Source organism: Hoplias malabaricus, chromosome Y, assembly GCF_029633855.1.
Source record: "Hoplias malabaricus isolate fHopMal1 chromosome Y, fHopMal1.hap1, whole genome shotgun sequence".
NCBI classification, from domain to species: Eukaryota; Metazoa; Chordata; class Actinopteri; order Characiformes; family Erythrinidae; genus Hoplias; species Hoplias malabaricus.
This window is the reverse complement of record NC_089820.1, coordinates 59,594,450-59,618,649: the sequence shown is the minus strand read 5'-3', so window position 1 is coordinate 59,618,649 and position 24,200 is coordinate 59,594,450. Positions and strand designations below refer to the sequence as shown.

General features: G+C 49.1%; 2 protein-coding genes across 6 annotated transcripts in view; one reads left to right on the top strand and one right to left on the bottom strand.

The window, feature by feature from the left end:
- Positions 1–19,171, bottom strand: part of LOC136679007 (protein BEAN1-like) — a 23,703-nt gene extending 4,532 nt beyond the window's left edge. Inside the window, exons 1-3 of one of the 5 annotated variants that reach the window (XM_066657251.1) lie at positions 7,296–7,337; positions 6,730–6,928; positions 198–363 (exon numbers count right to left, since the gene is read on the bottom strand). In XM_066657251.1, coding sequence (XP_066513348.1) covers positions 198–336 — 139 coding nt within the window. In that variant the 5' untranslated portion in view covers positions 337–363; positions 6,730–6,928; positions 7,296–7,337. Of the gene's footprint in view, positions 1–197; positions 364–3,002; positions 3,106–6,729; positions 7,018–7,295; positions 7,338–19,068 lie in introns of those variants that run through there. The other 4 variants (XM_066657254.1, XM_066657252.1, XM_066657250.1 and 1 more) reach the window with 4 other exon arrangements.
- LOC136678483 (uncharacterized) lies at positions 13,550–24,200 on the top strand. Its single transcript, XM_066656535.1, has 5 exons — positions 13,550–13,672; positions 16,261–16,312; positions 19,777–19,935; positions 21,709–23,257; positions 23,669–24,200. The coding sequence occupies exons 1-5, from the start codon at positions 13,550–13,552 to the stop codon at positions 24,198–24,200; spliced, it is 2,415 nt and encodes an 804-aa protein (XP_066512632.1).

Here is a 24,200-nt window from a genome sequence, read left to right as displayed (position 1 = left end):
ACACACACCTCCACCAGAATCCAGGTTCCACTTTCCCCAGATGTTCTGTGTTTACAGACTGCGTGGTTCTAGACTGTGTTCTACTGAGTGCAGTTCGGTTCTTGACAGTGTGTGGTTTAAGGCGTTAAAGCAGAGAGTAGACTGTGTTCTAGACTGTGTTCTGGGTGTTACTGATGTGTGGTTCTAGATTGCAGTACCGAATCTGCTGGTGCGCAGGTAGGGGTTCCTCTTGCGGTTCCCTTTGCTCAGCCGGCCGATGATGATGCTGATGCAGGAAATGATGATCACGAGGCCAATTACAAATCCGGCCAATAGCAGACTCTCCTCACTGCTCATGGGCGGAGCTACTTGGGTCAGAGTTCACTGCACACACACACACACACACACACACACACACACACACACACACACACACAAATGCTTAATTTAGTTCCAAAAAAAGATACAACAAAGTCAAAAGGGTGATAGAGTGAATATAGTTAAATATTTGTAGTTTAATAACTTTTATTTCCAATAAAACAACAGCAGCTATGACTTCAATAAAAGAGTGAAATAAAAACAAACAAACAACAAAACAACAAAAAACCTAAAGTCAAATATGGAAAAAAATACAATAAAGTAAAAATCTATTAAATTATCACATAATGTCAAAGTATACACCACATTTAAAGGGGACATTCAGTGTGTGTTCACATTAAAGTGTGAACCAGGAGCCCACCAACACGCACACTGTGAAACAAGGTCCCAGTCCGTTTACTGTGCGCTGCCTGAGTCAGAAACACGGGATAAAACGAGTCGTTCTGATTCTGCTCCGCTTCTGACGTCAAGTGCAGAGACTTTAGAATGGCCCCGCCCCCTCGTCTGAGTCTGTCCAATCACAGCGCTGGACCCGTGTTTATTTGAGAGCTCAAAGATGAGGTTAAATGCAACAAAACAGACACAACGAGCGCGGAGAAATAAGAGCACTGAGTAAAAACGGAGAAGAAAGAGAACAGAGTGAAAACGGCTAAAAACCAGAGCTTCTGCTCCTCGCTCCTCACTGCTGTGCGCTCGGGGTCGGGGTGAACAGCGAGCGGCTCATTATCATTTAAAGGAACAGGTGCTGAAAGCGGGCGTTCTGAACAGGGGCTGTTTACACAGGGGGAGAACACTGCTGTGGGGCTCGTGGGGTTTGGACCAAAGCGGGTCACAGACGTTTCATTAAGAAACAGAACTGTGTTCCACTGTGGAGACGAGGGGGTGGGGTGGTTTATGGACCTTTTAATGATTCTTAGAGTCCTTTATACATCATAAAGAAGACATTCACACAGTGCTGTCCCTGCTCTGTCTCCTCAGGCTTTTATCTCTCTGTGGAGTTTATTCTGCTCTTTTTAATATTTAATCGGGACCTGTTTAAATATTTAAAAACACAGAAGAAGAACCTCTACCTCTGCCATAAACACGGCTTCTCCAAGAGATGTGTGGGATGGAGGTGTAAGACTCTTGTGTAAAAAAATATTCCTGTGAATTTGACTCCCTTTAACACTGTCCCTTTCCAGCAGGAGCACTGAGGGGCGGGGCACTGAGTGGAGGAGCACTGAGGGCCGGGGCAGGGCACTGAGGGGAGGAGCACTGTGGGGCGGAGCACTGAGGGGAGGAGCACTGAGTGGAGGAGCACTGTGGGGCGGAGCACTGAGGGGCGGGGCACTGAGGGGAGGAGCACTGTGGGGCGGAGCACTGAGGGGCGGGGCAGGGCACTGAGGGGCGGGGCACTGAGTGGAGGAGCACTGTGGGGCGGGGCACTGAGGGGAGGAGCACTGAGGGGCGGGGCACTGAGGGGAGGAGCACTGTGGGGCGGAGCACTGAGTGGAGGAGCACTGAGGGGCGGGGCAGGGCACTGAGGGGTGGAGCACTGAGGGGCGGAGCACTGGGTGGAGGAGCACTGAGGGGCGGGGCAGGGCACTGAGGGGAGGAGCACTGTGGGGCGGAGCACTGGGTGGAGGAGCACTGAGGGGCGGGGCAGGGCACTGAGGGGTGGAGCATTGAGGGGCGGAGCACTGAGGGGCGGAGCACTGAGTTAAAGATGGCATCCTTCTGGTTTAACTCAATATTTACCACAAATATTAAACTCATTGCTGTTACAGCCACTAGGGGGCATCTTCACATTCATTTCTGTAAAAAAGGATGAAGCATCGTCATGGAGACGTGTAGCTGTGGTGTGGTTTAACAAGAGAAATGTGTATAAAATAACCATGGAGCAGGTTTGTTATAGAATGGGTTAGTGTAACTATGGAAACAGGTGAGGTGTAACCACGGAAATGGAATTATCTATGGAAATAAGCATGACGTAATGGGTGTAACTATGGAAACAGGTGGGTGTAACTGCAGAAATGGGCGCAGCATAACAATAGTCACAGGTAGGTTGTAACTGGAAACGGCTGTAGTGTAACCATGGAAACAGGTGTGGTTAACTATGGAAATAGGCGTAGTGTAACTATGGAAACAGGTAGGTTGTAACTGGAAACGGCTGTAGTGTAACTTTGGAAACAGATGTGGTTAGCTATGGAAATGGGCGCAGCGTAAGTATGGTAACAGGTAGGTTGTAACTGGAAAAGGCTGTAGTGTAACCATGGAAACAGATGTGGTTAGATATGGAAATGGGCGCAGCGTAACTATGGAAACAGATAGGTTGTAGATGGAAACGGCTGTAGTGTAACCATGGAAACATGTGTGGTTAGCTATGGAAATGGGCGCAGCGTAACTATGGTAACAAGTAGGTTGTAACTGGAAACGGCTGTAGTGTAACCATGGAAACGTGTGGTTAGCTATGGAAATGGGCGCAGCGTAACTATGGTAACAGGTAGGTTGTAACTGGAAAAGGCTGTAGTGTAACCATGGAAACAGGTGTGGTTAGCTATGTAAATGGGCGCAGTGTAACTGTGAGGTGTCCTCCACACTGAGGCCACTCAGGAACCGTTCATTCTGAGGGACGTATGAACACGGTAACGATGTCTGACCCTCACTTCTTCATGATCAAGTTCTGAAGAGAACTACAGCCTCTCAGCGGCGTCAGAAACTCACACGTCCACGGGTTCTCTGCGGTGTGTTATTAGATCTGAGAGGGAAGTGTCTCGCTGCAGAACGCCACCGGCTGTGGTTCACTGGACATAATTCTGTAAAAATCAATAACAGTGCATCATTCTGACTCTGAAACCTCCCAGCTACGTGTACACACACACACACACACACTGCAGCGGCGTAATCTTTATTTCCAGGAAACTCTTAATGGTGAAGCTGCTTGATGTTTCCCAGCACAGCCCTCTGTTTCCCTCGGGTCTGAGCCCAGCTCCGCTCCTCTTCGCCACGGCGCTGATGATCCACCACAGATTAAAGCCATAGTTCAAAGAAAAATCAGATTCTCAGCGTTTACAGCCTTTTGTTGAAATGTTGTAGATCAGCGAGGAGCCGCCTGGTGTTCAGGAGCAACACCAACCCACGGAGAGAGGCGCCGCCCCGGAACGAACCGGGCCTTGTTTTGTGAAGTGTTTTTCTTTTGAGGCCAAAGACCAACTTTAAGATTATTTCATTTAAAAAGCCCTTAAACGGGAGCAGGACGTTACAGAAACACAATTTTAAAACCTCACGGCACCGTGTGGCTCTCGCTGGAGCGAGGAGGACCGGTCTCTAATGTGTAGTTCCGCTCCACAGGCTCCGAGGAGAACACTAGCTCCCAGCCGCTGGTCGGTAGAGTTCTGACTGACGCTGGGGGAGAGAAAGTTTACTGAACTGGGCTTTCCCTCCGTGCTGTGCCTGGGCTTGAGGAGGTAGACCCAGGCACGGTTCTGTTGGACTCGGGTGCTGTCTCTGCCTGGGCTTGAGGAGGTAGACCCAGGCACGGTTCTGTTGGACTCGGGTGCTGTCTGTGCCTGGGTACGGACTGTGAAGGTGACCTCAATGACCCGATCCTCACTGTAAACTCAGCACCACTCTGGCCCTAAGTGCACTGCCAATAAAAGTGCTGCGGCTGTAAAACTGTTCGCGGATGAACTTCTCGGCTCCTCCCTTTCCTTTGAACCTCATTAATCTCTCTTCATTAGCCTTCCTTTTAAAACCCTTCAGTGTTCTCTCTCTTTTTCTAAAATAAAATCAGCTCATGTCTCCTCTGTCCCTCATCAGCGTCTCACTCCAGATTCACCTTAAAGACCCACTGCTCACGAACAAAACTGACCTTCTACACGCTACTGTCCTCCACACGGCCGAGAGACAGAGAGAGAGAAAGAGACCGACAGAGAGAGACAGACAGAGAGAGAGAGAAAGAGACCGACAGAGAGAGACAGAAAGAGAGAGAGAGAGAGAGAGAGAGAGAGAAAGAGACCGAAGACAGAGACAGAAAGAGACAGACAGAGAGAGAGAGAGAGACAGCAAGAGAGAGAAAGAGACCGACAGAGAGAGAGAGAGAGATAGAGATAGAGAGAAGCTGGGGACTGAATGTGGGTCAGAAAAAAACAGAAAATGTAGGTCATTGTGGATAACAGAGGATTTAAACCTTCCTCATTCAGACTCAGACAATAATAACAGCCAGAAGGGGGCGCTGTGATTATTACTGTAGCTCTATAATCATACCTGATAACACACACACACACACACACACACACACACTCCTGGTACTGAGTAGACTGTGGCACACAGAGCAGGGGTCACTCCTGTGCAATCCTCATTCATTTATTCATTACAAGCCCTGGGTCCAGATCTGACCCAGTCACTGGATCACACTCTGGACAGAGCCCTGCACATCACAGGACACCAGAACTGCTTTTCTGAAGGAAGTGAAATACAGTGCCACGAATCAGAACAGACCTCATTTACATATTGGTCTTAAGGGTACAGTAATGGTGAAGTAGATGGTGAAGTGGACCCTTTTAACCCTTTAATGATGCTTTTCCACTGCATGGGATCGGCTCGACTCGCTTTCAGCTGGTCTCTTATCCACTCCCACAGCTCCTGAGAAACGGAGCCGGTGTCGTCTCAAACCCATCTCTAACTGGAACCGTGGGCTTTAAAAACCACAACAACACGGAGGTAGAGTCAGGCGCTGTTCACTCGGTGTGTGGCGTGTTGTTGTTGTTGTTTGGACTGAACACAACTCCGCCCCCAGTTCCTCACAGAGCAGTTTTCCTTGTTCCACGTTCATCTTTCGCTGGAGATTTTCCTCAGACACCGACCCAAGGAGCGCCTGCCCCTCTTCAGAAACCCCTCGGGGGAACGTTACGAGCTGCTGCTGAGAGTCGGATAAAAACTAATGTGAACGCTGCTGTGGTTTGTGCTGGTGATTGACAGGTCTCTGGCCAATCAGAGCTCTGCAGGGTTTACACCTCACACTCAGTCCCTACTTGGCTCGGGTGGAACCGCAAGAGAACAGCGACTAAACAGGAACCCGGTTCCAGGAGCAGGACCAGATGTGGACAGTGGAAAAAGCAGAAGAGCAGCAGCTTTATCCTTTACTTCTCCCAGGGGTTAAACTACTCCAGTTTTCCTCTTTCTAAAGTCTCTGTGAAGAGAACAGCCCCAGAGCCGTTAGCGGTGCTGACGTTAGCGTAGCGTCAGTGGAGCAGCTGCTAAAGCGGTAAACGATGAGATAAATCTTCCTCAGCGCCGTCCAGCTGCTCGGCCATCGCTCCATCCACAACAACACGGTCAAATTAGCCATTTCCTGCTGTAATCACCGGCTTCAGACCAGTCCCATTTCACACTGCCCTCCAGTAACACGGCTTAACCCTTTAATCCCCAGCCAAAGAACATCTATCTGCCCTTTAATCTCCTCTTCTTCAGGAACACGATTTCTCCACAGACCCATGAAGAGCCCTGAACTGAAGGCTTTGGAAACCACTGAAAATGTCCTGAGGTGAACAACACGGTTTCAAACTCTCTCTCAAAAAAATAAATAAATAATAAATAAATAAAAAATAAAAATAATAAAAATATAATAATAATATAATTTACTCATATAGCAACTTTAATGCTCTGCTCAAATAGCTTCATAACGGAATATAAATAACACCCAACAACAACAACAGATGTAAAATATATAAAAAATATAAAGAGACATGAATAAAAATCATAATAAAAAATAAAATAATAATAAAAATACAGTTAATAAAATGGAAGAGTGCTGTGACCGTGGAGCGCTGTTAAAACTGTTAAAACTGTTCAGTTAGAGATGGTTTTTGAATAAATACTGTTTGTTAATCATTGTGTTCTGTAGCTGTTTATTGTTAATAATTCGAACTTTTAAAACACGCCTCGTTTGTCTCAGAGAGTCCTTTATCAACATTTATCTTCTCATCACGGCCCTGGAACCGTCTCGCGATGTCTCTAAAACCGCTCCGTACAACAACACTGTTCTTTTGCTTCTCAAAAGTGATGCCTAGACGTTCTCACTCACAGACCACCCCCAGCTCTTTGTCCATCGTACGAGTGACAGCAGGGTTGCCAAATATAACAAACTCAGCCTTGATTTTACTTTAAAAATCTTAGACACTGGTGACTTTTGGTCCTCAGACACTCAACTTCTCCGCTTATCAGCCACAATGTTCAACCACCACCTGCTCTCTCTCTCTGTCTGTGTCTCTCTGTCTCTCTCTCTCTGTCTGTGTCTCTCTGTCTCTCTCTCTCTCTGTCTATGTCTCTCTCTCTCTCTCATGGGAGCAGCCCACGGCTCGATCGTCTGAGAGCATCTTAAACATCACTAACCTCGCTTCTCTCTTCTTTCACAGACCCTGAGACTGAACAGTGGAATGTCTCTCGTATCCCTCCGTGCCCTCACCCCATTCCCCGTCGTGCTGTAGATGAAGGCAGTAGACGCAGGACACGCAGTGGCGCTGTCTTCGTGCACCTCCCTGGTGTCTGTGTCCCTTGACTTCCCCCGGATCCGGCTCCAGACGACGGAGGGCTGAGGGTGAGTTAGAGGAGACACAGCCTGAGGGTCTTGGTCAATTTGCACCAACTTCTAACAACAGGTTCTTTAAAGAGTCTGAGAGGGGGCGGAGCGAGCCGTAGTCCTCTGCTCTGAGTGGAACACAACCAGCAAAACAACAGATAAACAACAGAGGCTCAGATTTCACCAAACATTAAAACTGCATTAACGAATAACCTCCGCCACAGGACTCTGACTGTGAGAGTGAAGATAACGTCCTCTCCTCTGATCCTGGACCAGCTGAGTGGGCACTTTCTCCCTGTGGCACCCCGCCTGGTCATTTATAACACCACCCCCCCCCCCCCTTAGAGCTGCTGTAACACTCTAATGCTTCCTTTATTACCGTCAGCACTTGCAGCCGCAGCGTTTCCCAGACTTCGTGTGTTCTCCGTCCATTAAAGAGCCGCGCACTGGTTCAGCATCACTTTCAAGGGCATGAAAACGGAGGAGGAGCACACGGCACACGTGGCCTTCTGAGGACGTACACACGCGTGAGGGGCGCTGCATTCAGACTCAGATTCAGAGGCGAGTTTATTTATAGAGCACCTTTCAAACAAAAGCAATTCAAAGTGTTTTACACAAAAAAAAAAAAAACAGTTAAATTCAAATCCAGAATAAAAACGTCCAATAAAACATTAACATAAAAAGAGTAAACCACACGAATACGATCTTTACTTTAGAATCAAGTCTAATTTATAGACATTTATAGACCAAGATGGCGTCGCGATCACACCGCGAGGCTCAGCGTCTTACCAGTTTTAGTAATATTATACGTATTTACTTAGCTAGCTCCAGTTTCTTGCGCAAATAACTCTTGCGAACTACAGCTACGACAGAAGCTTGGAAATTAACATTCACTGCACAAACACCGGATTCACGCATCAGTTCGACTTCAACCAGCTTCCACCAGAGACGACCCGAACACCGGGACCAAGCGAGTCAATCTTGCCGACCGGAAGGACCCGACGCCGGCGACGCCAGCGTAAACAAAGACGGGGTAAGCGCGGTGGCTTACGTGCTAAGCTAAGGCTAAACCCACACCGGCCGGCATTACCTAGCGTTTTTCTCGCGAATGTTCAGCTGTGAGTGTCCCGTGAGTTCAGCTGTATTGTTGCTGCCGTAGTCTACGTGCCTCCTGACGCTAACGCTAACTCGGCTATGAGTGTCTCTGTGCTTCTATCACCAAACTGCAAAATACACACCCGGACGGAGCTTTTATTGTCTCAGGAGATTTCAACCACTCTGATTTAAAATCTGGACTACCAAAATTTTCAGAATGTCTCCTGCACCACAAGGGGACGAAAAACTTTGGACAAAGTTTATACAACACCCCTCCCCCATCTTGGACTTTCCGATCATCTTTCTTTGTTCCTGCTTCCCAAATAGACTCCAGTCATGCAGAGGATTAAGCCTTCAACCTGAACTGTAAAGATCTGGATGGATGGGGCTGACTCCTTCCTTCAGCAACAGTTCCAGCACACCGACTGGAGTGAGTATGCTGCCCGAGCCACCACAGGCTCACACATCCACTTGGACACCTACACTAACTCTGTCCTGAAACACATCAACAACTGTGTGGACAGAGTGACATCACAAATACAATAATAACATCCCCCTAATCAGAATCCCTGGATGAACAGAGAGGTTTGCACTCTGCTCAAAGCCAGAGATGTTGCCTTCAGATCAAGAGACAGGGAACGTACAGCTTGGCCAGAGCTAACCTGAGGAGAGGAATAGCTATAGCCAAGCTCTGCTACAAACGCCGGATTGAGGAGCACTTTACCTCCTCTGACCCTCGGCGTATTCACACCCTGACTGATTATAAACCAGCCAACTCTGTTCCATCTACCAACAGTGCTTCACTCCCTGATGAGCTGAACAACTTCTACACTCGGTTCGACCAGAGCAACAAGATATCTTCAATAAACGATCCTCCACCAGACCACAACCCACTTGTACTTTCCACTTCGGACGTCAGTCGCATGCTGAGCAGAGTGAATGCACGGAAGGCAGCTGGCGCTGATGGTGGACCTGGCCGTGTGCTAAGAGCTTGTGCTGTGGAACTCAAGGGTGTCTTCGCTCACATCTTTAAGTCTGTCATTATTGTGCCAGTGCCTAAGCACTCTACTGCTTCAGAGTTAAATGACCTTCGCCCTGTAGCACTCACCCCAATAATTTCCAAGTGCTTTAAAAGACTAGTTATTTCTCACCTGAAGTCCTGCCTGCCTGCTACGCTGGACCCACACCAGTTTGCTTATTCCATCTATGCTGATATCCAAACTCAACCATCTGGGTATCAGCACATCACTCTGCCACTGGATTTTAGACTTCCTGTCTAACAGACCCCAATCTGTTAGATTAGGCAACCTTCATTCATCAACCATCACCTTGAACACTGGCGTTCCACAAGGTTGTGTTCTTAGCCCGATTCTGTACTCTCTCTTCACCCATGACTGTGTACCTGCCTATGGTTCAAACACCATAGTCAAATTCGCAGATGACACCACGGTGATAGGCTTGATTACAGACGATAATGAAACGGCCTACCGGGATGAAGTACAGCATCTGTCCTTGTGGTGCCACAACAATAACTTGGTACTAAACATGCTCAAAACAAAGGAGATCATCATGGACTTCAGACGGACTAGGAACCAAGCTCACGCCTCCATTTACATCAACGGAACCGCAGTGGATCAGGTGCCCAGTTTCAAGTTCCTTGGTCTCCACATTTCCAGTGATCTCACCTGGTCCTTGAACTCATCAAAAAGGCACAGCAGCGCCTCTATTTTCTTCGGAGTCTGAAGAAAGCTCACTTGTCTCCCAGGATACTGGTGAACTTCTCTGTATGGTACGGCAGTTGCTGTGCTGCAGACTGCAACGCTCTCCAGCGGGTGGTAAAAACAGCGCAGTGCGTCATAGGCACCGAATTCCCTACCATCGAGGACATCTACCACAAACGCTGCCTGGGCAGGAAACATCATCAAGGACGTCACCAACCCAAATCATGGACTTTTCAGCTTTTTACCATCTGGCAGACGTTACAGGAGCCTCCATTCCCGCACTAACAGGCTTCGTAACAGTTTTTTTCCTGAGGCTGTTATCCTGATGAACACTATTCAGACACTTTTAAAATACATCGCACAATCATTTCACTGCACCTTCTGTAAAGTTGTATTTCATTCATCCTTCAGTACATAATGCATCACCTACACAATGTTACTTTGTTTACATGTTTCATATTTCTCATATTTCAATATGTATATACGGTTACAACTTCCATAATCACAATGTCATATCACTACTGCACTTTATGTAAATTATGTAAATAATGTTATATATTGCACTTCTGATTAGATGCTAACTACATTTCATTGGCTCTGTACCTGAACTCTGTACAAAGACATTAAAGTTGAATCTAATCCAATTCCTTCTGCTCTCAGCTGTTTATTTACATTTGATTTATTTTAATAAAAATCCAAAGATTTAGAAATGTTCTGTTTCTTTTCGAGGCGGAACATGATGGAGATAATAATAATATAATAATAGTAATATTAATAATAATAAATGATGGAAATAAACAGTGTCTGTCGCAGACCGGTTACAGCACGTTTACTAACCCACAACAACGATGTTTTACAGTTATATTTAAAGTCTGATATCTCCACTTCTCCTTTGTCTTTTCACACGGAACCAGAACTAACACAGAACACAGAACCTGTTCTTTCCACAGAAATGTACCACGACTCCTTTACATCTGCACCACTCTGTTACCCCTGGCCCCACTGTCGTCTGCTGAGTCACTGCTGAGACACTGGGGCACTACGTGTTTTAGTCAGAAAGTATGGTCTAGAGAGGATATGTTACATGTGTAGCAGTGTGTGTGTGTGTGTGTGTGTGTGTGTGTGTCTATGTAAGTCATGCATGGAAAGTGGGACATTTGTTACAGCCTTAAATCCTCCCCCATCCGAGAGCAGCACGTCTCTGACACTAGGGGGCAGCGGAACAGTAGCAATCTGCAGCTCGGCTGAACGACTCAGTACACCTCAGTACTTCTTCAAGAAGCGGAGCAGTAACGTTATCGATGATGAACGACGCTCTGAACAGGAGCCAATCACCTCCCTTCCACACCCTTCTGCTCCAGCCTCGACCCCAGATCCTCAGCTTTTTGAAAACCACACTTTGACCTGCTCACTGCAGCCGTCAGAACCAGACCCAGACCCAGTTCAACGCAGAAAACTGTCTGAACTTTACAAAGAGTGGGCCATTATCAAGCAATAACTTCATTTCCAGTGAAGAATGGTGGAAAGTTTAGAAAAGAATGATTTAAATTTACATCCGACTCAAACACAGCTCCACAGCTGATGGGCTTTAGTCAGTTTTATTAAATACAGACTTCACACTGGCGTAGGTTTTAAATGTCGCCCCTGTATGGGTTTCTGAACACACACACACACACATCCATAGGCTCAGTGTTTTATTTTAATTTACTCTTAATTTATTTATTAAATTCATATTTCCTTTTGAGAGTGTGTGTGTGAGAGAGTGAGAGTGAGAGAGAGAGTGAGTGAGTGAGAGAGTGTGAGTGAGTGAGAGTGAGTGAGTGAGAGAGTGTGAGTGAGTGAGTGAGTGTGAGAGAGAGAGTGAGTGAGTGTGAGTGAGTGAGAGTGAGAGTGTGAGAGAGAGAGTGAGTGAGAGAGAGAGTGAGTGAGAGTGTGAGAGAGTGAGAGTGAGTGAGTGAGTGTGAGAGAGAGAGTGAGAGTGAGTGAGTGAGTGAGTGTGAGAGAGAGAGTGAGTGAGTGAGTGTGAGAGAGAGAGTGAGTGAGTGTGAGTGAGTGAGAGTGAGAGTGTGAGAGAGAGAGTGAGTGAGTGAGAGTGAGTGAGTGAGTGTGAGAGAGAGAGTGAGTGAGTGTGAGAGAGAGAGTGAGTGAGTGTGAGTGAGTGAGAGTGAGAGTGTGAGAGAGAGAGTGAGTGAGTGAGAGAGTGTGAGTGAGTGAGAGAGAGAGTGAGTGAGAGTGTGAGAGAGTGAGAGTGAGTGAGTGAGTGTGAGAGAGAGAGTGAGAGTGAGTGAGTGAGTGAGAGAGTGTGAGTGAGTGAGAGTGAGTGAGTGAGTGAGTGAGAGAGAGAGAGAGTGAGTGAGTGTGAGAGAGAGAGTGAGTGAGTGTGAGTGAGTGAGAGTGAGAGTGTGAGAGAGAGAGTGAGTGAGTGAGAGAGTGTGAGTGAGTGAGAGAGTGAGAGAGAGTGAGTGAGTGTGAGAGAGAGAGTGTGAGAGAGAGTGAGTGAGTGAGAGAGTGTGAGTGAGTGAGAGAGAGAGTGTGAGAGAGAGAGAGTGAGTGAGAGAGAGTGAGTGAGAGTGTGAGAGAGTGAGAGTGAGTGAGTGAGTGTGAGAGAGAGAGTGTGAGAGAGAGAGTGAGTGAGTGAGAGTGTGAGAGAGAGAGAGTGAGTGAGAGAGAGTGAGTGAGAGTGTGAGAGAGTGAGAGTGAGTGAGTGAGTGTGAGAGAGAGAGTGAGAGTGAGTGAGAGAGTGTGAGTGAGTGAGAGTGAGTGAGTGAGTGAGTGTGTGAGAGAGTGAGTGAGTGAGAGTGTGAGAGAGAGAGTGAGTGAGAGAGAGTGAGTGAGAGTGTGAGAGAGTGAGAGTGAGTGAGAGAGAGTGAGAGTGAGTGAGTGAGAGAGAGTGAGTGAGTGTGAGAGAGAGAGTGAGTGAGTGAGTGTGAGAGAGAGAGTGAGTGAGTGTGAGTGAGTGAGAGTGAGAGTGTGAGAGAGAGAGTGAGTGAGTGAGAGAGTGTGAGTGAGTGAGAGAGAGAGTGTGAGAGAGAGAGAGTGAGTGAGAGTGTGAGAGAGTGAGAGTGAGTGAGTGAGTGTGAGAGAGAGAGTGAGAGTGAGTGAGTGAGTGAGTGTGAGTGAGTGAGAGTGAGTGAGTGAGTGAGTGTGAGAGAGTGAGTGAGTGAGAGTGAGTGAGAGAGAGTGAGTGAGAGTGTGAGAGTGAGAGTGAGTGAGTGAGTGTGAGAGAGAGAGTGAGAGTGAGTGAGTGAGTGAGTGAGTGAGAGAGTGTGAGTGAGTGAGAGTGAGTGAGTGTGAGAGAGAGAGTGAGTGAGTGTGAGAGAGAGAGTGAGTGAGTGAGAGAGTGTGAGTGAGTGAGAGAGTGTGAGAGAGAGAGAGTGAGTGAGAGAGAGTGAGTGAGAGTGTGAGAGAGTGAGAGTGAGTGAGTGAGTGTGAGAGAGAGAGTGTGAGAGAGAGAGTGAGTGAGTGAGAGAGTGTGAGTGAGTGAGAGAGAGAGTGTGAGAGAGAGAGAGTGAGTGAGAGAGAGTGAGTGAGAGTGTGAGAGAGTGAGAGTGAGTGAGTGAGTGTGAGAGAGAGAGTGTGAGAGAGAGAGTGAGTGAGTGAGAGTGAGTGTGAGAGAGAGAAGCTGAGCAGCAGAGTTTTGAACCATTTGGAGCTCATGGACAGAAGAAGAGTGAAGGCCGGTCAGTAAAGGGTTACAGAAGTGAACGCTGTGGGGAATAAATGTGAGAATCAGGAGCTCAGCAGTCGACTGAGAAAGGAATCAGCGGATCGTAGTTTGATCGGAGACTCCTGACACTACACACAAACTGAAACCACGATGAAAACACTGACCTCCTCTTCCCTGTGGAGCCGCACGGTTCTTAAGGGGGTTCTGTTCCTATCTGGGCCGCTGTGGACCCCCGCAGGACCCGTGTCCAACAGCAGGACTCGTCTGGTCCAGGTGTGTCACAGCTACTAACACGTGTTATAACACATTTATAAAGTACAGGGCGAGACCGTACTATTTACTTACGCTTCAACACGTGTTTACAGTTAACTTCATGTTTGAGCAGCAAAGAGATCCCCAGCTCATCCCCAGTCCCTCCCACAGAGCAGTGCTCACTCTAACTGCACTGAGAAACCAGGCTCAGCTCGGGCTGTAAGTGCTCACAACTCCCCCGACATCTGACCCATTTAAGGTGGAGGCAGCCAGACTCACCCCATCCACACCGTCATTGCTCCAGGTGCTCCACATCCGGCCCAAACATTCACTGCTCTCTGGGACCGCTCCTTAAACCACCACAGGCACCCACACTTCCATCTCAGGTACGGCGTCCCTCGGCGTCCTCTCTCTCTGAGGACTGGGGATCGTCAGGAGGAGCTGGAGGACAGAGCGAGGGACAGAGACGCTGGGGCCTTTTTTGCACCCTCTAGACTCTGCAGATGATGTGGATTAAAAGGTACGTAACCCGATATCATGGCTGAAACGTGCCTGTGCTACTAACACACCACACCAGCTAAAAACGTACAGTTAACGACGGTAAACTTCATATGCGCCCCCTAGCCTCTGAGACGGCTTGGAAAAGTGCATCCTGAACCAAAGCATTCGAGTAGAAGATGCTTTTACTTATTTTTTCTTAGTGGGAAAATGTGATTAGAAAAGTACTGTAATGAACTGATGTGTGTACGTGTGTATACCCCAGGAAACATATGATAACTGAACGTTCGCATGTCTATGAACTCAAAGGGATTTCATTATAAAAGCTACAGATTTGGACGTAGCTAGATGTTTTACAGTTTATTAACGTTAATAAGTGTCAGTTTGCATCGCTGTGCACTTCATTAAGGGTCTGACAACTACTCGACTACACGCCATATGCTGCGACAAAACATACACACGTCTAAAAACACACGACTAACGCTCAGAGCAGAGACACACGCGGTGTTAGTCGAGCTAAAGCTAAACCTAAAGCTAAAGCTGGATGTCGAATGAACTCAAGGATATGAAAGTATTAACGAGTACAAGGTGCTAAACTATTACTTGTTTTACCGATCAATTTAGAAACCCACAACTCAGCGTCACAAAGTCAGCCTTTCACCTTTGAACCTTCATCGACAACTAATTATCACCATGGCAACACCAGCGCCGTGTCCGTCTGGTGTTTTGGTCGGAAAACCATAGTGTATCTTTAAAGGCACAGACAGTGTAGTGTATCTTTAAAGGCACAGACGGTGTAGTGTATCTTTAAAGGCACAGACGGTGTAGTGTATCTTTAAAGGTACAGACGGTGTAGTGTATCTTTAAAGGTACAGACGGTGTAGTGTATCTTTAAAGGTACAGACGGTGTAGTGTATCTTTAAAGGTACAGACGGTGTAGTGTATCTTTAAAGGCACAGACGGTGTAGTGTATCTTTAAAGGTACAGACGGTGTAGTGTATCTTTAAAGGTACAGACAGTGTAGTGTATCTTTAAAGGCACAGACAGTGTAGTGTATCTTTAAAGGTACAGACAGTGTAGTGTATCTTTAAAGGCACAGACAGTGTAGTGTATCTTTAAAGGCACAGACGGTGTAGTGTATCTTTAAAGGCACAGACGGTGTAGTGTATCTTTAAAGGTACAGACAGTGTAGTGTATCTTTAAAGGCACAGACAGTGTAGTGTATCTTTAAAGGCACAGACAGTGTAGTGTATCTTTAAAGGCACAGACAGTGTAGTGTATCTTTAAAGGTACAGACAGTGTAGTGTATCTTTAAAGGCACAGACAGTGTAGTGTATCTTTAAAGGTACAGACAGTGTAGTGTATCTTTAAAGGTACAGACAGTGTAGTGTATCTTTAAAGGTACAGACAGTGTAGTGTATCTTTAAAGGCACAGACGGTGTAGTGTATCTTTAAAGGTACAGCAGTGGTGTTAGAGTCCAGTTGTGTTCCTAAAGGTTCATTACATTCTCTTCTCCAGAAGGAGAGGGGGATCTCTGTAATCTTTCATTATACAACTGTGGAGAATAAAATACACAATAAAAGTCCTGGAGATTGAACTCAACACAACTTTCAAATCTACAAATGTAAAGGAATAAGGTACAGTTCTGTTCCCGAACTGAAACGCACCCGTGAGGGGTTCCTGAGAGAGTGCGAACTGAACTGCACCGTACCCTCGGGTTAAAGGGTGTTCCTCGGTGCTGAACGCCAGAGATCGATATCTTGATCGCGATTGATCTCCTCAGGGAAAGGGAGGAGGTTCTGACTGAACTCTTGTGAGGAGCTGGGTCTGAACGATGGTGAAGGATCAGACAAATGCAGAAAAATGACCTGCCCCTGTCTCCTCATCCACTACAAAGGCACTGAGCCCTGGACTCAGGTCAGTAATCCCCCCCCCACCCCCCATCGCTCCCAGACGCACTCTAATCACAGTTAAACCAAATGGGAAATAGAGTCAGGGAAAGGACATCCCTCCATCACCTGCAGTTATCCCTCGTAAAGACACAAGCACAGCCTCGGCTTCCTTTAGCAGACCTCACTTATTATTAACCCCTTAACTCTCACTGCCTCAGTCTGCGGTGGGGGCCCTGACCATCGAAGAACAGGGGGAAAGGGGGGAACAAAGTATGCAGAGCAACAGACAGTGGAGCTGAGAGAGGGGACAGTGAGGGGACAGCGGAGCTGAGAGAGGGGACAGTGAGGGGACAGCGGAGCTGAGAGAGAGGACAGTGAGGGGACAGTGGAGCTGAGAGAGGGGACAGTGAGGGGACAGTGGAGCTGAGAGAGGGGACAGTGAGGGGACAGTGGAGCTGAGAGAGGGGACAGTGAGGGGACAGTGGAGCTGAGAGAGAGGACAGTGAGGGGACAGCGGAGCTGAGAGAGGGGACAGTGAGGGGACAGCGGAGCTGAGAGAGGGGACAGTGAGGGGACAGCGGAGCTGAGAGAGGGGACAGTGAGGGGACAGTGGAGCTGAGAGAGGGGACAGTGAGGGGACAGTGGAGCTGAGAGAGGGGACAGTGAGGGGACAGTGGAGCTGAGAGAGGGGACAGTGAGGGGACAGTGGAGCTGAGAGAGAGGACAGTGAGGGGACAGTGGAGCTGAGAGAGAGGACAGTGAGGGAACAGTGGAGCTGAGAGAGGGGACAGTGAGGGAACAGTGGAGCTGAGAGAGAGGACAGTGAGGGAACAGTGGAGCTGAGAGAGAGGACAGTGAGGGGACAGTGGAGCTGAGAGAGAGGACAGTGAGGGAACAGTGGAGCTGAGAGAGGGGACAGTGAGGCTGAGAGAGGAACAAAGCAAAGCTGATTCTTTGAGGGAGAGAATAGCTCCTGAACGTCACACACCACAGAATTTCCACATTTCCATCTCATTCAGAACTGATTCAGAACTCTCATGCTCTGATCATCAATACTCCAGAGTCCACTCTGTGTCCAAATGTTTGTAGACACCCCTGTGTACTGAGTAAGACTTATTCTTTAATAAACTGCTGAAATGTGTTGGTGTGTAATAATAAAACCTACTGTTTAAAGGAGCAATCTGTAAGTTATTTATTGCACTCCATCACACAGTCAGCAGGGGGCGCTGCCAGAGGCTACAGTATCACGCTGCGTCTCAGACAGCGGCGCTCAGCCTGGATACTGTTCTGTGGGGAGGTCCAGTCCGGAGCGAGGCTCATTGTTTCAGCCTGTGATCCGCCCACTGTCCAATCACAGTAACGTTAACACACCCTGGGTTGCCAGATATGAGACACAGTAGCAGACACAAACACACCATGCTGCAGCCATGGAAAAGAGTGAACAGAGATAAGGAGAGTTTCTACTGGAGCTGCACTCCCTGGTGTCCTTCTGAAGATCTCCCTGACGCCAGTAAAACGAGAGGAAGTGTGTTTGAAAGATGGAGACGCTCAGAGTGCAGCAGGACGACAGAATACACGCCACTTGTTTTGAACTTTTACTGCAGTTCCCATTTTAAACCGTTGATGGCAGAACGACAGATTGCTCCTTTAACGTTCAAACACATTTTTTCCAAACTGTCAAAATAACGTGTTTACTGTGGTCAGCTCTGGCTCTGCAGCGCCCCCCTCTGGTTCAACTCTGCTATAGGTGCTGATGACGTCATCTCTCTCCCTTTTCTCTTTCTCTCTCTCTCTCAGTGCCTCCTCCTCTTTTCCCTCTGCCTTTACTCTGTTCCCTTTCTAAATTTATCTCTTTCACTGGGACTCTCTCTCTCTCTTTGTTTTAGCAGCTATTCTTTAAAACGATCTGTTTATCTTGTGGTAATTTAATCGCTCCTCCTCTGGACCATCTTCTCTCTGATCTCAGAGATAAACATTTCCTCCGGGGCTCTGGAGCGCTGCCAGCAGCCTCATTAATATTCATTAGCCTGCTTCTGAGCCTCCGCCCCTTCACATGGATTATTTCTGTGATGATGTGACACTGATTGAGACTTTAAAATCACTGTCTCTAACACACACACACACGATGCCGTCTGGTGAGAACACGAGGATGTAAAACACACAGAGAAACAGACTCCGTCACAACATCACACCGGCGGCCGGTAGAAACCACAGAGGGGTAGCGTCCGGGACAAACGTGAACACACAGCTCCTTCGGGAAAACTCTGGAACATTCCTGGACCTCCGCGCAGGTCTGAAAGAGGAATCTGACATTTCATATTTTGTAAACACAACTTGTTATTACCATATATTATTACATGTTTATTACTGATCCATACACTGTAAAAGTTACTTACTGCACCTTTAAGTCACTGTTAAAGAAGGAGTTACCACTAAAGCATTCAGAGTCCAACGCTTCAGAAATAAGACTGAAGACACACACACACACACACACACACTCTCTCTCTCTATTCACCTGCTTCCTTCCTTCGTGCTGACATTTCAGAAGAGAGGGATGAGCTATGAATTATAAATGTAAGTGAATCCAGAGGACGGACGAGAGATACTTTGGGTGTGTGTCTGTGTGAGTGAGAGAGAGAGAGAGAGAGTGTATATGAATAAGAGGGAGAGAGATTCTCACACACACACACACACACACAGCTGTGACTCTATTGCCATGTATTTTACAGTGCTGTTTAGTGTCAAGGCGAGTCACCTGTCGCTGTGAAGAGAAAACCCTGTATCTCCATTTTTCAGTCTGTTTCCTTCCACAGAATAAAGAGATATATTTGGTGCAAATAAAGGAGGATTAAAATGAACACAAACATGTCTGACACTGGCAAATGAAGAAGGGGCGGAGCTGGGAGCTGTTTAACTCCTGAACCCCAGCGTCTCTGAGACGGCAGCTGAAGGAATGTTGGATCAAACCGCGATTACTTTTAGAAAATACTGTGTGTTGCACTTTAACTGCGACTGTTTTCGTTAACCTGAGTTTCCCGCAATCTGCTGCTCCACGTGTCTCACGACATGCTCCACGCGTCTCATCGATGTGTAGGAGCTCCTCTCCACAGCCACAGCAGGGTCACTGACATCTGACAAAGCACCTCTGAGGAATCCAGCGCCGACCACCGCTTAAAATCCCTGTCTGCTTCTAGACGTCACACTCGGGAAAGGGCTTTGGGTTCGGGCGATGCAGCAGAGTCCCAGAGAGTGGCGCTAGAGGGCGTGGGTGTCTTCAGCTGATGTGACAGCTCTGGGCGGTGTGTGCTCTCCTCCGGAGTATCAGGTCCCGTCTAAAGGTATCTGCACATTTTTAAAAGGAAGGGTTCTGTCTCGGTGTGGGCTCCTGTTCACTTTTGGGAAACTCTGTGGTCTGTGTTTACAGTGTTTCTCCGCACCGTGGACATGTGTGTGTTGTTCGTTTAATCATTTTCAGAGAGAGAGAGAGAGAAACTGGATAACTATCATGAGTTTGTCTGCTGAAAGTCCCAAGTGTCTTTAGAGTTGTCTAAAAACCTCCAGGTGGTGTTTCTCTGCCGTGAGCAGAGAGAGAGAAAGCCTAGCACCGGACCCAGACACTTTGTTTTTTTACCCATTTACAGACACTGGGGCTTCGTACAACGCTTTTCCACCCGAAGAACTCTGGTTCTTGAACCGGTTCCGTTCCTGATTCTTGGAACCTTGGTTCTTTCCAGTGAAGCGGCTGTGTTTCTACAAGTTTAGAGGAGAACCGAGGATACGTCACCAGCTGGGGGCGCTGCTGTGTCTGAATACAGCTCCAGAGCCACAGATAAACTGTCCGAGTCATGACAGGGTCATTGTTTATTCTGTGTTCACCGTGGAGTCAGATGAGAGTGAGATATAACACGTAACCAGCGCAGTGCTGTGACTCTGATCAACGCCAAACACAGCCCCAGAAACACACACATGGAGAGGAAACACACTCGGAGCTTTATACCCAGGGTTTTTAGATTAAAATTGTGAACTACACCTTAACATTAACCTTAAAAGCAGCACTAACACTAACCCTGACTTTCACACACCACTTCACCTCCTGCTGTGATGGTGTGTGCTGTGAGGAGGCGGAAGTGAAGGCACACAGTGAGAGTGTGTAAACAGATCAATGAATCGATTAGTACCATGAGAAATGGATGATCAGATCTGACCCAACAGTCGCTGATATTAACTCTTCACTCTTTTCCTGAGAAACCAGGACCAGGCTTAGTTTCTATCACAACAACCTCAGTGTGTAATCAGCTCCACGCAGACAGAGTCCATCCGCATCACACATTTGCTGCCAAGCTCCCCCCAGGCCCTACCCTGCCCTTACCCTGCCCCAGGCCTGCCCTAAGCCTGCCCTTGGACTCTGGACTGGCTGGATGCTGAGGCTGGAGGTGAAAGCTGGATGCTGAGGCTGGAGGTGAAAGCTGGGTGTGGAGGCTAAATGTGGAGATCAGATGCAGAGGATGGATGTGGCGGATGAAAACAGACACCGATTTATTTTTAAACAAATTATTTTTTAAAAAGAAAAATAGCACATAAACTTTGCTTTTTGAGCATTATTTCTTTAAGAACAAATCAAACGCTCTGTAAATGTATCAGGAGTAAACTCCATTAACACGAGAAAAAAAGGCCAAACAGGTTAAAAATGCTATAATATTTTTACAGTTTTCGGCACTGACTCTTAAAGCCACACAAAGTCCCAAAGAGGCATTTAACACACAACGATGATTTCATTTTAGAGAAAGATGAAGGCGCTGCCGTCAAATGAAACTCAGACGGAATTAACTCTGTTCTGAACATCCACCTCCCAACGCTGACCACAGAGAAGAACCCACCCCTCAACAACAGACCTCCCCTCAATAACACACCTCCCCCTCAATAACAGATCCCCCTCAGTAACAACCACCCCCAACAACAGACAACCTCCCAACAACAGACCGCCCCCCTCAACAACAGACCGCCCCCCTCAACAACAGACCGCCCCCCTCAACAACAGACACTCCCTCAAGAACAAACTGCCCCCCAACAACAGACCCCCCCTCAATAACAAACCGCCCCCAACAACAGACCTCCCCTCAACAGACCCCCCCAACAACAGACCCCACCTCAATAACACACCTCCCCCTCAACAACAGACCCCCCCCTCAATGACAGCCCTCCCCCCTCGACAACAGACTGCCCCTCAACAACAGACCCAACCTCAATAACACACCTCCCCCTCAACAACAGACCTCCCCCCTCAACGACAGACCCACCCAACAACAGACCGCCCCCTCAATAACAGACCACCCAACAACAGACCCTCCTTCACAGACCCCCCCCTCAATAACAAACCACCCCCAACAACAGACCGCCCCTCAATAACAGACCGCCCCACAACAACAGATGCCCCCCCAACAACAGATGCCCCCCTCAACAACAGACACTCCCTCAATAACAAACCGCCCCCCAACAACAGACCCCACCTCAATAACACACCTCCCCCTCAACAACAGACCTCCCCCCTCAACAACAGACCTCCCCCTCAATGACAGACCTCCCCCTCAATGACAGACCCCCCCAACAACAGACCGCCCCTCGACAACAGACCCAACCTCAATAACACACCTCCCCCTCAACAACAGACCTCCCCCCTCAACGACAGACCCACCCAACAACAGACCGCCCTCTCAATAACAGACCCCCCCAACAACAGACCCTCCTTCACAGACCCCCCCTCAATAACAAACCACCCCCAACAACAGACCCCCCCTCAAAAACAAACCGCCCCCCAACACCAGACCGCCCCCAACAACAGACCTCCCCCTCAATAACAGACCTCCCCCTCAATAACAGACCGCCCCCAACACCAGACCGCCACCTCAACAACAGACCCCCCCCTCAACAACAGACCCCCCCCCCCAACACCAGACCGCCACCTCAACAACAGACCCCCCCCAACAACAGACCTCCCCCCCTCCCCCTCAACAACAGACCGCCCCCCCAACACCAGACCGCCATCTCAACAACAGACCCCCCCCTCAACAACAGACCTCCCCCTCAACAAAAGACCCCACCCTCAAAAACAAACCGCCCCCAACACCAGACTGCCACCTCAACAACAGACCTCCCCCTCAATAACAAACCGCCCCCCAACACCAGACCGCCACCTCAACAACAGACCCCCCCTCAACAACAGACCTCCCCCAACACCAGACCGCCACCTCAACAACAGACCTCCCCCTCAACAACAGACCCCCCCTCAACAACAGACCGCCACCTCAACAACCGACCCCCCCCACAACAACAGACCTCCCCCTCAACAACAGACCTCCCCCTCAACAACAGACCTTCCCCCCAACAACAGACCCCCCACTCAACAACAGACCCCCCACTCAACAACAGACCCCCCACTCAACAACAGACCTCCCCCTCAACAACAGACCTCCCCCCCAACACCAGACCGCCACCTCAACAACAGACCCCCCCCCACAACAACAGACCTCCCCCTCAACAACAGACCCCGCCTCAAAAACAGACCCCCCCTCAAAAACAAACCGCCCCCCCAACAACAGACCTCCCACCAACAACAGACCTCCCCCTCAACAACAGACCCCCCTCAAAAACAAACCGCCCCCCAACACCAGACCGCCACCTCAACAACAGACCCCCCCCCCAACAACAGACCTTCCCCGCAACAACAGACCCCCACTCAACAACAGACCTCCCCCTCAACAACAGACCTCCCCCTCAACAACAGACCCCCCACTCAACAACAGACCCCCCCCTCAACAACAGACCTCCCCTCAACAACAGACCTCCCCCCCAACACCAGACCGCCACCTCAACAACAGACCTCCCCCCAACAACAGACCTCCCCCCCAACAACAGACCCCCCCCTCAAAAACAAACCGCCCCCCAACACCAGACCGCCACCTCAACAACAGACCTCCCCCTCAACAACAGACCTCCCCCTCAACAACAGACCCCCCCCTCAACAACAGACCTCCCCCTCAACAACAGACCTCCCCCCCAACACCAGACCGCCACCTCAACAACAGACCCCCCCCCACAACAACAGACCTCCCCCTCAACAACAGACCGCCCCCCAACAACAGACCTCTCCACCAACAACAGACCTCCCCCTCAACAACAGACCCCCCCTCAAAAACAAACCGCCCCCAACACCAGACCGCCACCTCAACAACAGACCCCCCCCCCAACAACAGACCTTCCCCCAACAACAGACCCCCCTCAACAACAGACCCCCCACTCAACAACAGACCCCCCCCTCAACAACAGACCCCCCACTCAACAACAGACCCCCCCCTCAACACAGACCTCCCCCTCAACAACAGACCTTCCCCCCAACAACAGACCCCCCCTCAACAACAGAACCCCACTCAACAACAGACCCCCCACTCAACAACAGACCTCCCCCCCAACAACAGACCCCCCCCTCAACAACAGACCTCCCCCCAACAACAGACCCCCCCCTCAACAACAGACCTCCCCTCAACAACAGACCCCCCCCTCAACAACAGACCTCCCCCCTCAACAACAGACCTCCCCCCCAACAACAACAGACCTCCCCCCCAACAACAGACCCCCCCCTCAACAACAGACCTCCCCCCCAACACCAGACCTCCCCCTCAACAACAGACCTCCCCTCAACAACAGACCTCCCCCTCAAAAACAAACCGCCCCCAACAACAGACCTCCCACCAACAACAGACCTCCCCCCAACAACAGACCCCCCCTCAACAACAGACCTCCCCCCAACACCAGACCGCCACCTCAACAACAGACCCTCCCCCTCAACAACAGACCCCCCCTCAACAACAGACCTCCCCCCACACCACCAGACCGCCACCTCAACAACAGACCCCCCCCACAACAACAGACCTCCCCCTCAACAACAGACCTCCCCCTCAACAACAGACCCCCCCTCAACAACAGACCCCCCCTCAAAAACAAACCGCCCCCCAACAACAGACCTCCCACCAACAACAGACCTCCCCCTCAACAACAGACCCCCCCCTCAAAAACAAACCGCCCCCCAACACCAGACCGCCACCTCAACAACAGACCCCCCCCTCAACAACAGACCTTCCCCCAACAACAGACCCCCCCTTAA

What these genes read in the sequence shown, in the direction of transcription:
- LOC136678483 (XM_066656535.1), top strand. Translation starts at nt 13,550, where the DNA reads ATGAAAACACTGACCTCCTCTTCCCTGTGGAGCCGCACGGTTCTTAAG. An exon ending in GGGGGAAAGGGGGGAACAAA is followed by an intron (nt 16,313 to 19,776) that starts GTATGCAGAGCA and finishes GGTTCTTTCCAG; the next exon opens with TGAAGCGGCTGTGTTTCTAC. An exon ending in ACCGCCCCCAACACCAGACC is followed by an intron (nt 23,258 to 23,668) that starts GCCACCTCAACA and finishes CCCCAACAACAG; the next exon opens with ACCCCCCCCTCAACAACAGA.